The 14,132-nt window shown below is 42.1% G+C and overlaps 2 protein-coding genes across 4 annotated transcripts; one reads left to right on the forward strand and one right to left on the reverse strand.

Moving 5' to 3' along the window:
- The first annotated feature begins 186 nt into the window (after positions 1-186).
- LOC117237713 (polynucleotide 5'-hydroxyl-kinase NOL9) lies at positions 187-4,165 on the forward strand. 3 transcript variants are annotated; one of them, XM_033501989.1, is made up of 7 exons: positions 187-366; positions 482-705; positions 835-2,411; positions 2,492-2,691; positions 3,185-3,235; positions 3,322-3,515; positions 3,602-4,165. In XM_033501989.1, exons 1-7 carry the CDS (start codon positions 299-301, stop codon positions 3,856-3,858), a joined length of 2,571 nt encoding a protein of 856 aa, XP_033357880.1. In that variant the 5' UTR covers positions 187-298; the 3' UTR covers positions 3,859-4,165. The 3 variants fall into 3 exon arrangements, with proteins under 3 accessions (XP_033357880.1, XP_033357881.1, XP_033357882.1); XM_033501990.1 differs by having other exon boundaries at positions 494-705; XM_033501991.1 differs by lacking the exon at positions 187-366 and having other exon boundaries at positions 563-774; positions 858-2,411.
- On the reverse strand, positions 3,850-13,606 carry LOC117237742 (DNA (cytosine-5)-methyltransferase 3B-like). The gene is made up of 18 exons (XM_033502042.1): positions 13,598-13,606; positions 10,314-11,511; positions 9,932-10,020; positions 9,440-9,544; positions 9,284-9,365; positions 8,790-8,900; positions 8,560-8,703; positions 8,101-8,192; positions 7,902-8,012; positions 7,556-7,778; positions 6,814-6,941; positions 6,664-6,711; positions 6,136-6,200; positions 5,782-6,047; positions 5,445-5,681; positions 4,908-5,049; positions 4,621-4,835; positions 3,850-4,533 (listed from the first exon to the last, which is right to left on the reverse strand). Exons 1-18 carry the CDS (start codon positions 13,604-13,606, stop codon positions 4,307-4,309), a joined length of 3,492 nt encoding a protein of 1,163 aa, XP_033357933.1. The 3' UTR covers positions 3,850-4,306.
- Positions 13,607-14,132: the final 526 nt, after the last annotated feature.

Genomic DNA, 14,132 nt, shown 5'->3' on the forward strand with positions numbered 1-14,132 from the left:
ATGCATACTAAAGGAGCATTTCTATTTTTCGAATGGAGATTTAGTGGAAAAGGTACCCTAATTGAAAACCGGGTTCACTTGTCACGATTTTGTTATTAATATGTATATATATACATATAATTATATACACACACTTACAGCACGCATGCGTCGTATAGCTTTTCTTTGCATAAATATACAAAACATTTTTGTAAGAACGGATCATAATATTGGTTTATTTTGAGGTTAGTTATCAAAAATGCGTCTTTCTGAGATTTGAATCTTCTTATTTCATAACCAAATTTTATAAAACATAAAAATGGAATCGTCACAAGCAACGAAGTTAAAAACGAAAATTTTGAAAATTGGTATAAAGCAAACCAAAGTGTGAGTAAATGTCGAACAATTAGAATGCTTCTTAACAATTTTATCTTATATGACTGAATGAATATGTGTTGGTAAATTTGTTAAAACACGTATTGTATTGATTCAAAAACTTCAATTTTAAATTTAGGCAATTACCACAATATAAAGCACGAAACAAGCGAACACGAAGAAAAAGAAAATCTCTTCTTAAATGTTTAAATATGAATTCTTTGGCCAAAAAGAATAAAAGTGCTCAAAACAGTGTGCTGCCTGAAAATTCGTTAAACAAAAACCAAATACTCTTACAATGTAATTTAAAACGTAAAAAGAAAAAGTGCACCAATATAAAAGGAACACAACGTAAGGAATTTATTATTCACAAATCGGGATAAATACTGCACACTATTTACAAGTAGAAGATAAAATATGGTATAGTATCTTTATTAAAGCAAAAAACACCATTATGGAAACAGGTTGCTTAAATTTCAGATTCTGTGGATCTTTCCTTCCAGAACGATGACTTTTTAGGGGCACAGTTGACCAGAGATAGAAATGACAAGCAGTATTGCAACATTCCAGAGCAAAAAACTATAGGTTCACCAGTAATAGTAGAAGCTCTGTCAAAAAATTTATCCTCGCTAAGTATACCTGATGTACTTAAACAAAAAGAAGAAAAAAAGATGAAGGGCAATGATTTTGACAATTATCCATTATGTATGCAAAGTATGAGGAATGAGGCCTGTGTCATCATTGGTGAATCATTAAATCCAAATGATAATTTATCTGATGGAGTAAAGGATACTAAAATCGTATCACCGTACAAGAGTAATCACAAACTACGTAAGGATAAAAAGCAATTACAAAATAGCAGTTCAAATACTACTCCCAGTAATTCAGCAAAACCTAAGAGACCTTCTGATATATGCTACACTGAAAGTAGCATCTGTAACAGTAGCAAATGCTATACATTGGAAACAGTAACTTCAAGTAATAATGATACTGTTCTCATTGATCAGCACTCGGTACGATTTTATTGTCTTAAGAACAAAGTAGTCGCAGTTATGTCGAAAAACACACGATTTTGCTTTACTGGAAAGTTAATTGTACAAGTAGTATATGGGGCTATAGAAGTTTACGGATGCGTCATTACCACACAGAACAGTCCAATCGAAATTTATTCACCAAGAGGATATAGTAACGTTTCGATCGAAACGAGTGAAAAATTTTCACAAAATTTGGAATCAAATATATGGGTATCTTTGTCCACAGAAGGCATTGATCAAAACAAAGAGAACGAACTAATCGCAGACATCAAAGAACTTCAACCCGGCATGGCAGTTGTTTTGTTATCAAATTTGGACAACAAATTGACTAGGTTTTTACACGTTTTTTATCCATTTAACCTATTTCCAAAAATAAAAAATGTATCTTATCATTCTTGGACTGACCCCAAGAGGGCTGAAAGAATATTACAGTCGAATCTTTATATTGATAATTACGCGTGTAAGGAAATAATTATTGACCAACGTATTATGCAAGAAGTTACTGACAAAATGTTGAAACGTTGCCGTGAGAACGAATGGTCATGCACCTTAATAGCCGGTGGAAAAGGCGTCGGGAAATCAACTACAATGCGATGCTTAATAAATACTCTACTACCTGTTTCCAAAATGGTGGTTCTTGTAGACGTTGACCCAGGACAAGCAGAATGCACACCAGCTGGATGTATATCATACAGTTTAATCGAACAACCCTTATTGGGACCAAACTTCACGCATTTAAAGACTCCGGCTTTTCAATTGTATATCGGAGATGTGGACGTGTCACGATGCATTACACGATACATCGAGAGTATTAAAATGTTGATTAATAAATTGTTAAGTTGCCCAGTTTTGTCACGCCTACCTATTATCGTAAACACGATGGGTTTTTCACATGGTATTGGTTGGGATATCATCTTGTTTACGATCAAATTGATTCGACCTTCTTTCGTTGTACAGATTATGTCTGAGAATCCAAAGAATAACTATATCAACTACTTAAGTAAAGAAGTGATAAATCAACAGGTAATTGTAACTATTTTACCATTCTATACATTTGAATAGTTTTGCAAACAGATACGTCGGAAGAAACGCATTGTTTGTAGCAATTATCCTGGTCGAGTTGGAGTTGGAATGTTATTGACTGGAGTCAACCATGCGATTACGAATTATTCACGATACATTCAAATGCAGAACGTAAAGGTGCTCCAGGATACGACAATTGGAACATGGAGCCGTATCAAAAACGAGAACTTGTAATGATCTCCTACTTGAGTGAAATTGTACAAAACTCTTGGAATTCCGAGTAAGATATATGAATTTAACATACAATATTGTGGTGGATATTAAACGTGTTGCTTTAAATGACGACACGAGTGAATACTTATGATAATCAGATATATTTAAAATCGTTCTAAGTACAGAATACACAGTTAGTATATATATATATAATAGCTCAATGCTATTCGATATAAGGATACTAGTTAATGAATGTCCTAGAGAGCATGTTCGCTTATTTATACTGGTCGGGGGGGGGGGGGTTACTGGAAAGGTTGAACTCCGGTTGACGATTGCACGTAGCGGCGATATTGTTTTGCCCGGAGTTTGTTTACATTTAAATCTCGTACATCGTAACAGTGTCAATACCCCGAAGCAAAACAACAACACGAGTCACTCTCGATTCGAATCGTCCTATGACTCACGTGCCGCTACAATATCAATATTATTTGATAGTCATTTTGATATATTCACAATTGTTTGATCGTATGTTAATGGTGTGAATTCTGATATTTCTTTAGGAGACGCTATGACCCTTTATCGTTAAGCATCAACGAAGCTGTTCCATACGTGTTAGTATCATCTTTCCGCACATGTCGAGTGAAAGGTATCAAATTATTAAGTCACTTTAATGTATAGAAAATGTCTTTACTTACAGAACATCTTTTGCATCGTTGTACATTTCAATTCCACGAGCGTCAGTGCCTCCATCGCATGCGTTAAACGTAGTGAATGGTAATATAGTAGCATTATGTGGAATCGATATGAATAACAATGAATGGCAAGAAGGTGAAAGTATGGCTGGTCCACGTATATTAAACAGAGCACCTCTTTGCACATGTTATGGGTTTGGTAAGCATATCAACGTACATATATTTTTCTCTTTTCGTATTTACTTGATAATTAGAAGTTAATGCGTGACATTGCTTTTTATGTAGGTATCATCAGAGGAGTTGATATGGAACGAAGAGAGATATTTATAAACACACCATTACCGATTTCTATAATGCGGTATGTGAATTGTTTGATGGGATGTATGCCGGTACCGACTACGCTGCTACAAAATAATCAACACAAGAACGTACCTTATATCGGTGGGAATGATGTTTTACCAATGTCACGAGAACATCGCAGGGGGTATTTCCGTATGAGATATCAAAACAACACTAGAAACAATAACGATAAATCTCTATAATATATTTTTATGTGTATCAAAAAAGTGTTGCATATGTGTCATCTATTTGGTTCCATTTTTTAAGAATACGCATTTGTAATATTGTTTTCCTTTTTTTCTTCTTTCGTTTCCTTATCTTTCTCATCGTTCCAAAGAAAAAAAAAATGTACAAAATGTATGATGTGTTTGAGGCGTGTATAAAGTATATATTTCAGAGAAAAAGACAAAGATGCAATTTTAATAGAAAGGACAGAAATGGTAGAAAATACTGCGAGGTACTTGTTTTATCTTGATTGTAACAAAATTCAAAATAAATTGGAGAAAACTTAATGAAATGCTTAAAGTATTCGCTATATCCTCCTTTTGGACTAGACGAAGCGAGATCTGGTTCACGTTTGATCGTTTTGTCTTTGCTTCTTAAAGCACACGCTATGCTTAAACATTTTCGATTCTCCTAAACGTATCACGATTAGTTCGTTTCATTCGTATTACACTCGAAAAAAGGACAAAGAGATCTAAAAATGGCAGTTAGTGTTTGAACGCTCCAAGACTTTCCTATCAACCCTTGTCTTTTTGTCGCCGATAAATTCTTCACGTCCGTGTAGTGACGCGGGAATCCGAATATCTCTTCGAGTTCGGTTATCCACAAGGAATCACTTTTGTCCTTCATAAGAATTGGTTTCAAAGCCAATTTGCCTACGAATGTAAAGAAATCGTTGATAATTAAAACGCGATTAATGCGACGAACGGAGAGTAGCATTTTTAAGGATTAAGAACATGTACCTTGCTTTAGCGAGTTTACTTTCGTAGTAACAGTCCGAATCTTTTTAACAAGCGAATAACGTTGACAATGCGGCGTAAGTATATCCTGAACGTCCTGCTCTCGTTGTGTAGACAATGAGTGTATTTCTATCGGTAAATTATGCCAGTATAACCTCAATCTATGCTGAGGAGAAAAATCTGCCGAGTCTATCGTGTCAGGTTCTTGTCCTAAATGTCTGTTAAGCAACGAGGTTTCAATGTTCTCGATGTAAGAACTCTGTAAAACTTTCAACTCGGTTTCAACTTACCTGTTAATTTCCAATCTATATTCGGTCGGCATTGAAGCGACATTTTCATAGAACCAAAACAAATGGCATTCGTTGTTGACTTCCTTTAGCAGATCCTTGATACGACAGTACTCGAAGAATAGGATACCAGTCCCTTTTGGATCTGAAGCGAAAAACCCGTGAAAAACCGTAAAACGCTTACGCGTTCTTACGTACACCCTTCTGGTTTACAAGTATTGTATTTTCTGCTCCCCTATGGAGGTTAATCCTTATCTCAGATTACCAGAATTCTGTTCGTCTAAGAACAGAATACAATACGTACTTACATGACAAAATGCAATAATATTGGGTTGGCAATTAAGTGATTGCGGCTTTTGTCATTACCACCTAATTACCACTTAGTTGCTAACCTAATAGTTGGACGAAACTAACGAATTAACCGCATGGAAGAAAATAATGGTTCTCAAAAACCGGAACTATTAACCTCTATTCTAATGTGTACTTATAAACGGGGGTGTACATATATATGGTATTGTGTTTAAAAGTAACTAATCGAACCATAGAGGCCGAGTCGCGCTGGATTAGCCAAGCTGAGATCATTGCACGGCGATCCACCGATTAATAAATCGATAGGCGCTATTTCTTCAATCTTTTCCTTCGTGATATCTTGCACGTTACCCAAATGAACGATTCGATCACCAAAATACGCAGTGGTCACCATTAACGCATCCGGGTCGATCTCGCTCGCGTAATACGTGTCCACGACTAAACCTAACTTGAGAAGTACCAGTAAACCTGAAAAAGCATGTATCTTTAGGAAAAATCGGTAAACCGTGACTGGACCAAGTGCCAAGCTTCTTGGCAGAGAAAAAAGAGTAGAATCTCAACGCAGCACCTGTACCGAGGCCATCGAATAAGGACAGGACGCGTATCTTTTTCTTCTCCTGATTACGTTTCACTAACTGTTGCGGGTTAGATTTCGTACGGAACATATTGATCATCTTGTCTTTCCAATTTGCTCGTGGCTTGATGATCGAATCGAAGGACGGTCGAGGCTTATTGTTAGTTGCGCAGAGGAAACACTCCCAAGGATCTTCCTGAAGAACTTGTTCATAGGTCGTTGGGCACAACAGGTGTTTCATGCAGGCGGTACAATACACTCTGAAAAAAAAAAGAAACAGAGAAAAGCACAATTTACCAGTGTTCATACGTTTGGAAATTATACTCGCAAAGACGAAGAAAAGTTCACCTTGGGCAGTCCTCTTTGTCACATATGATCATCATGCCAGAGGCTGCGCACACCGTGCAGTAAAACTAATCAACAACCAATGAATGAATTGGACGATTATTTCGGCTAAGTGAAACATTGTACAATACATTGGCTGTCCCAGGGTTTAACAGTCAAAGCTTGTCGGTATATTCTATAGGTATGTTAGCGAAGCAAGAAACGTGCAGCTTCTTAGAAATTTCTGAACGTTTGTAACTTCCTTTTAGTTAATTTACATGGTATTTACCATGTCCAATCTTAATTCTATGAATCTCAATTTTATGAACGATAGACTGTTATAAATTATAATGATTTATGACCAACTATTTTTGGAAAATATATTCTTCTTGTACCTGTGATTTGTGTAATGCACATGTATAGTGTATTTATTATTCTAATATGTTTCTTTTAACTTGACAAAAACCAATAACCTGCTTTATTTGCATTTCATAACGAACTTCCAAACCCTGGGACTTTTTACAGCACGTACATCGAAACAGGAATACTTACGCATTTGTCGTCGTTGCCGAAAAGGAACATGCAGGGCTTATAGCGATCCTAGAACGGTTCAATTTCCAAGCATGAACAACGATTTGCCTTTGCAAAATTATAATACGAGGTCTCTGTGACGTTATCGATGCTTTACTAGCGTTACCTTACCGAGCAATCTTTGCACAAAGATCCCTCGAAGAATGGATGAATTTCCGTCTTACCCTCAGCAACTCGTAGACACTTTAGGCACAACGATTCGAACGCGATGTTTCCGTTCATCGCAGAACGTAAGTCATCTAGATCGAAACAGATACTTATGTCTTACAACAGATATTTTTCCATAACGTATATGGTGTGCTGAGACCGATAGCGGTGTAAGCGAGTCAAGATTTTCAGAATTCAAAGTTCGCCACGTATCTCGACTCTTAACACTTTACTGACCGCTAGCGGTTCGACAGCATACGCGCGGTTCGATCAGCAGCTCAGGCGCAGATTCTGCCTGGCTCTGTTTCGGTTTAGACTCTCCAATATCATTCTTTTTGTTCATCGCGAACGGTACGTTTTTCAAATTGCTATAAAACTGCAACTGACGCAACTGAGCAAGGTACCTTAGTACTAAATAACAAATTACTGCTCAAATAATGAGAAAGATCATCGGCGACAAAAAGCCGATTAATAGGCTATCGGTCGGTGAGCGTTGGCGACAGAAACCGATTAATCTGCTATCGGTCGGTGAGCGTTGGCGACAAAAACCGATTAATCGGCTATCGGTCGGTAAAGTGTTAAAAAGTATCGTTCCTTTAGTTTCATTAAGAAGATGATATAAGAGCGTTTATACGCTGTCGGTGCAAGCGTTTCAACGTTTCCGCGTACTCACGGCACGACATTGTATCCATTCAGCCGAACTTACCACTGTTCTTTATGTCATTCGTCCGGTCATCGTCTACATTTGTATTGTTCTTCAACTCGTTCAATTTCTTGGCTATGCAAGCTGAATATTTATCGTATATTTTGACGGAATCTTCTTTCCTTTGAGCGCACGATTCTTTGGAATCTTTGTTCGTTGCGAAATATCTCAACGCGTCGTTTACAGTCCAGTCCTCGGTTTTGAATCCCAGACGAGAGCAATAATCCTAAAAAGAAGAAAGAAAGAAAGAAAAAAAAAAAAAAAAAGAAAAAATTGGAAAGTAACGGTTCAAACGGAATTTTGTGGATTACGAAAGACGGTGAAAACGACACGACACGCGGATAAATACCTTGGAGGCTTGGAGAACTCCAACGAGGTATATGTGCTTTTTCGTATTATTTATGTAGTTGCGCATTTTTTCCATGCCCTTGTCGAATCTCAAGAACAACTGATGGTGCACCTGTCGCGCAATGAAAATCGTGTAACAGTCTACGCGTATATTCGGCTCCTTTTCGATGGAACATTTAGTAACGTTCGATAATTTTTACCTCTGAGAGCTGGTAATCACCGTACCACATAATCCACTGGCAACCAAAGCTTGGTTCACGCATGCAACAGTCACGATAATCGATAATCATCGCTGCAACGTAAAGGGAGCGTGTTTGGGAAACGTGCGAAGGGATGTTTAAAACGTGAATTTGTAATATTCGAAAGATGCTTGAAATATTCGACGAGTCTTGAAATTGTATTTACTCGCGAACAACGTTGTCGTTCGTAGCTCTACGCGACCATAGTACGTAAATCTTTCAATCGTTAATTTCTCATTGTTCGCGTATTTTTAGTAATATTCGTGTTAACAAAGTGGTCGCATACGTACGAACGACAGTGTACGGGTGGAATTTCATCCTATCGATATTCGTAATAAAGAACGAAACGATTGAAAACTGTACGAGAGAACGCGTAATCCGCGAACAGCCTCGTAAAAGAAGGAACTTAAAGCGCATTACCTGGCCACCAATTGTGTCCGGCGATTTTAGCCCACGTTATAATCCCCGGATTCTGTTCTTTCAACGGCAAATGCGTTAAATCTACGTTGCCTCGTTGCAGCGAATCCTTCGCTTTTTCAGCCAACCTTTTCCCTTGACTTTCGCCTATCGAAAGAAATCCAGCAATTGATATTCGCATCGGAGGAGAAACAGAAGAGGAAAAATAAAGAACGAAGAAAGTAACAACATACGTTTTTGGTCTAGCAAGAATTTCTCCGTAATTTTTGCGTTCCTCTCCTTAAGCCTGTTTAATCTCCGTTGTATATTGTCTGGATATGGGTAGAACCTGATTTCGTCTAACGCTATGTAAGAAAAATACGATCATATCGATGTGACCGTTTTATCGGTTCGTGCGCCAAAGCAATACTTTTCTATTTCTTTCTTTTTTATTTTATTTTTTTTTTCTTTTTTTTTTTTTTTGGAGTCGTGACCTCCTGTTATTATTTCGCAATCGTAGTTCAACCGGACGGAATCCGATTACGCGCATAAAAATAAGTCGAAAGTGTAGTACCAAAGTTTGTCATATCGTAGGTTTCGTTATCGTTCTAAAAGGAGCGAGGTATGAAAATTCTCGATCGAAAGAAATGCGTTCTTCTCGCGTGTTCTCCGTTTCGTTAGCGTGAAAAATCTATCAGCTAAGAATAATTGGTTGCAGGGGTCACGACCCACGTATTCGATCACTTACTTTCGATCATGAATGATAAATTGTTCTCGATCCAGTTGAAGTAAGGCTTGGTTAAAGTGCCGCCCAATAATTTCCGCAACATCTGAAGCGAAACTCGTATCTAAGTAATAAAATATGAGAGAGAAAAAATGGGAGAAAAAGATGGAAAAAAAAAACCTGCATAGTTGCGTCGATGACACGCATTCGCGCTTCGTTTGAATTATGCGCTAGTCGGCTCTTGAGATTGCACGAGAACGGTTCGATCTGTGTCTTTTCATTCAACTAAAACGAAACGCCGGTATGTCAGTTGGCAATTTTGAAAAATCCGTTGCTCGCGGTGAGCGTTACCCCTTAACTGTCCAGTTTCTGACAGTCTCAGACTCGTACGTCTCGTTCGGTCACGTTGCAATTGATACCTTGCGTTTCATCAAACTACACACCGGCTTATTCGGCAAGTTCATAACGTTTGTATCGCAGCCACTTATTCGTTACAAGCACACGGAGTAATTTAATATTCGATTAATTTCTCGACAAAGTGCAACTAACGAGTCTTTGGTCGGCTTTGATCAAATTTTCTGGACCGTTAAGGGAGTAAGAAGAACGAAGAGAGAGAAAGAGAGAGAAAGAAAAAAAAAAAGGAAAAATAAATAAATTGAAAGATATATTCACTAATGATATACGAGCTTCTCCAATCCAGTAAACCCATGATTTGCCTGCTTCGGACAACATTCCTACATGGTCGGCATCGATAATTAACGCTGTAATATCACATAGAAACGTTTACTTAGGACATAGCTGCAACATCGATTGTGCTCGTCTCGTCGCGTCACGTTGCGTCACGTCGCGTCACATCGCGTCACATCGCGTCACGCGCATTCCCGTGATCCTATTCCAGCTTTATACACGCGTTTAAACTTTCGATCGGGTAAGCCGATCGCTACGTTCCAGTCTGCCGATAATCGATCGAGTAGGAAACTCGCGAGTACGAGGCTCGAGTACGAGCTACCGAACGAAAGGACATGTTAGAAAGAAATAGTTTTGAAATTCTCGCCTGGCCACCATCCCGAACAACAGCCCCACACCAGCTTGCCGACGAAAAGATCCTTGCTGATTTTCATCGATCCTCGCGTAACCCTTCTGATCTCGTAATATTCTTCGCTCCACCTGGATCCTTTGTTTCTCGCCGCTTTTTTCACCGGCTTGGTCGTTTCGTTGTTTCGTTCGCCTTCGCTGGACGCTCGACTTTCGGACGAGATTCTTTTCGCCAGAGGAAGCGTATCCATATCGTCGAAACTCGTCGATTCGGCTTGGTCGAACCGTTCAAGGGCAATGTCGTTCTCCGGTGGTTGCTCCGACGAATCCTCAGTTTTCATTCGATCGGCCATCGACGCGTTATCTTCGACGTGGTTGTTCGTCGTCGAGGTACCCTCGTTGTTACATTCTTCTTTCGAGGAACGACGTTCAACGACGTCCTCGTCGTTGTCGACCAACATTTGCTCCTTCTGCTCGTCGAGGACGAGCGTTGAGGTCTGAAAAGCGCCGAGTTCGTTGGTTTCCAAGATCTGCGCCGTGATCACACAGAGATCGCTTTCCTCCGTGCGATTATAGTCCGGTGAAACGATGTTAGCCACGTCGTTTTCGTAAGACACCTGCTGATCGGACGCACGAGTCTGCGGAACGTCAATTTGAATGACGAGGCCGTTTGCCGCGTGATTCGATCGATTCGCCGAATTATCATCGTCGTCGCGTTCGGCTACGATGGAGTCTCGATGGTGGTGCTGGTTTCCAGCTTCGTCAGGAAGAAAATGTTGCGAACTTTCGGACTCTTGGTTGGTTCGTTTCTCCGATCTGTCGAGACCCGCCTTTCGGGACTTCCAAAACTTATCTACGGTGTTGGAGTCGTTGTTCGCGGTGGCTGAATCATCTCCTCTATCTTTGCGCTTGCTCTTCTTTACCGCTTTCCCGATGGACGAGTGTTTGGATCTAGATGGAAATTTGCACTTTCGTTTCCTCCTGGTGGACGATCTCGATCTCTTCGTCGTCTCACTCGCGGCACCGACGCAGTCATTTTCCAAGGGCAACGAGGGCTTGGAAACGGTGGCGTTAGTCTGGACGGACGGTCGTTCATCCGACACCGTGTTGTTTCGGGAAGCGTCTGATATCAAGCCCAGTTCCATGGCGCATACCATGGACCAAACGCTGTTCCCCGCCCATTGTTGCAACGCATCCTTGCTGGGTTGCTCAAAGACCTGTAACACGCGTACAATTCGAACTAGAAAGCGCAACTTTCATCGGGGTAACAACTGGGAATGTTTTAGCCGCGTTCGATCATCGTTCCCGCGGATTTCCAGGTTCTCGGCTTCGAAATTTCGTTGGTGAGATCGCGTGAGATCGATCGCGGCAACGCGTTCCCCCGAAGGACGACGCATTTCGGCACAGGTACGATAGAAAGCAGAACGGATGGAGCGCGCGAGCCGGCGCCCGAGATCCACGGCGATGGCACGGAGAAGATATAGCGCGATGAAACGAGCAGGAAAGATTGAAATCGCGTTTGAAACAGCACCGCGGAGGGTTGGTAACAAAAAAGAAAGAGAGGGAGAGGAAGAGGGGGGAGGGTAGGGTAGAGGGTTAGGGAGGGGTATGCGATCCACGTGGCGCCTCGAAAGGCATTTCTCGAGGTCGCGGCATGCTTTGCCGGGGTCGACCTGATGAATGGAAACGTCGGTATTATTGTGTTTACACGCGGGACACACGGGGGCCTCTCTCGCTCTCTCGCCACACTTGGCGTGGAAACATTCATTCATAAAGCGTTCCGCGCGTTCCTCTCACCACCGCTGTCCCTCCTGCCTAGCCCCGTGCGCGCCTCTCACCCCATGTTCTCCTCTCCTCTCCTCTCCTCTCCTCTCCTCACTCACTCTCTCTCTCTCTCTCTCTCCCTCGCTCTCTCTCTCTCTCTGTGCGCCGCTCCGCGCCACTCTCCCGCCGCCGTTATCCCCCTCTACGCGAGGGTACACGACCCTCTGTCGAGTGTAGAGGGGTAGTACCAGTGACGTAGCCAGAATTACGACAACGACCTGCTGATTCGCTTATTTTATTGTCCGCCAGGTCGTGTCCACTCGCAGTCGGCTCGTTGGAGGCCGCGTTCTCGATTCTTTAACGGGCCTCTCGGCCTCCTTAACCGACATTGTCGCCTACCTCCCACCTTTCCTCCTCTGCCTGTCTATTCGGCGACTCCGACTCGAAGTTGAGCCCCGAGTCTTCGACTACGGTTCTCCGATCGTGGCTTGGATGGCGCGCGAACATTTCACCACGCGAAACTCTACACAGTCTGCCTCGTAACGCAAACAGACGGTGACTAGGGCGACAATGTGAGAAGCTGGAACTAGAGTTGGTTCGCTCGCCGATGTAAACGGAAGGCGAACGATTCTCAAGGGAGAGCGAGATAGAATGGTCGGCTGGGTTGTCGACTCGCGCCGTTCACTGTTCGCCGTTCACCGTGCCGTGACGATCAAACGTATCGTTAGGTGTTTTCAAAGATACTCGAAGCTTGGGAATCTCGCGCACGCGATCCTGCGTAGCGTTCTTAGCCGCACGGTATTCTCGATGTCGCGTGACTGGATCCGCGTAGCGATCTCACGCGAGAGGTTTTTTCGCTCGGACCGCACGAAACGTCGATTAACGCGCCAAGGATACGATCCCAAGGTTTTTCGAAAAATCTTGTTCGTCGCGATGCAGAAGAGATTTCGGTCGGCACAGCGAACAGCGTGACAGAAAATACAGAGCGGTTCGACGAACCGCTCGTACGCGATCACGGACCAAGAACGATACGGTAACGTTTACGTGCACTCAGCTGATATGAATGGACTAGGAACGCGAGCGAGTGTACGTATTTGTAGATTCGGTCATGACGACTTTCAGTATAAATTGAAACTTCTCGAGGGTGTCTCGTCGGCGGTGGGAGAATGTCAAGGGGCGAAGGACAGAGAGAGAGGCCTCGTGCACCGGCAATACCGGACAAAGATGAAAAGAAGCAGCGAAAGAGAGGGGAGAGAGCGAGCGAGCGAGCGAGGGATCGACTGACTGGCAGAGAAAAAGAGACAGACGGATCAACGAAGGGTACAAAGCCACGAAGCTGGGTCAGTTCCGTTTAGTACGAGGTAGGCTACGATTCCGTTTGGATCGCAGAAGGTGCACACGGATCGAGATCCATGCACCGCGCGATCGTTCGCCCAACCAACTTCCACTCTCTCTATGCGGCCTTCCTTCCTTCCACTCTGTATCGAAAGCCTTCCGCGTTGCTGTCTACGCTGCGCGTTTCTATCGTTTTCGAATTACTTGCTCCATTCTCACTTATACTACATTTATATCAAATTTGCATTACTCAGTTCGCCTTGTTTATTTACATCGTATCTACGTTATTACTACCATAAATGCTATATAACTGTAGGAAAAGCACTTTTCGCCAAACTGAAGAAAAATCTACGGAACAACGTCTCTATGAACGTCTCGTTTCCAAAAAAAGTGGAAAAATGCGGGCCAGAGACAGAGCGAGCGAGAGAGAGAGAGAGAGAGAGAGACAGAGAGAGACGGGGAAGGTTTCATACGGGTAATGCGCAACTCGGTGCAAACTCACGGTAGAGCGGACAATTTGGTCGATCTGAGATTCGTGTCGATCGCACACGTGCGGCTGACTCCGTCAGCTGCTTTTTCTCCGTTCGCGATTTTTTCAGGCAAACCGTTTATCTTGGTTGTTGGGTCGGACGCAGAGCATCGCCAAGCGTTTCGTGTTTGCGTGGTGGACGCGACCGGCGAGTAGTAAGCGAGTACAAACAGAGAACCGCGGAGGCGAAAGGAAGAAGGGAAACAGAGG

Source organism: Bombus vosnesenskii, unplaced genomic scaffold (assembly GCF_011952255.1).
Source record: "Bombus vosnesenskii isolate JDL3184/JDL3185 unplaced genomic scaffold, Bvos_JDL3184-5_v1.1 scf7180000013398, whole genome shotgun sequence".
Taxonomy (NCBI): domain Eukaryota; kingdom Metazoa; phylum Arthropoda; class Insecta; order Hymenoptera; family Apidae; genus Bombus; species Bombus vosnesenskii.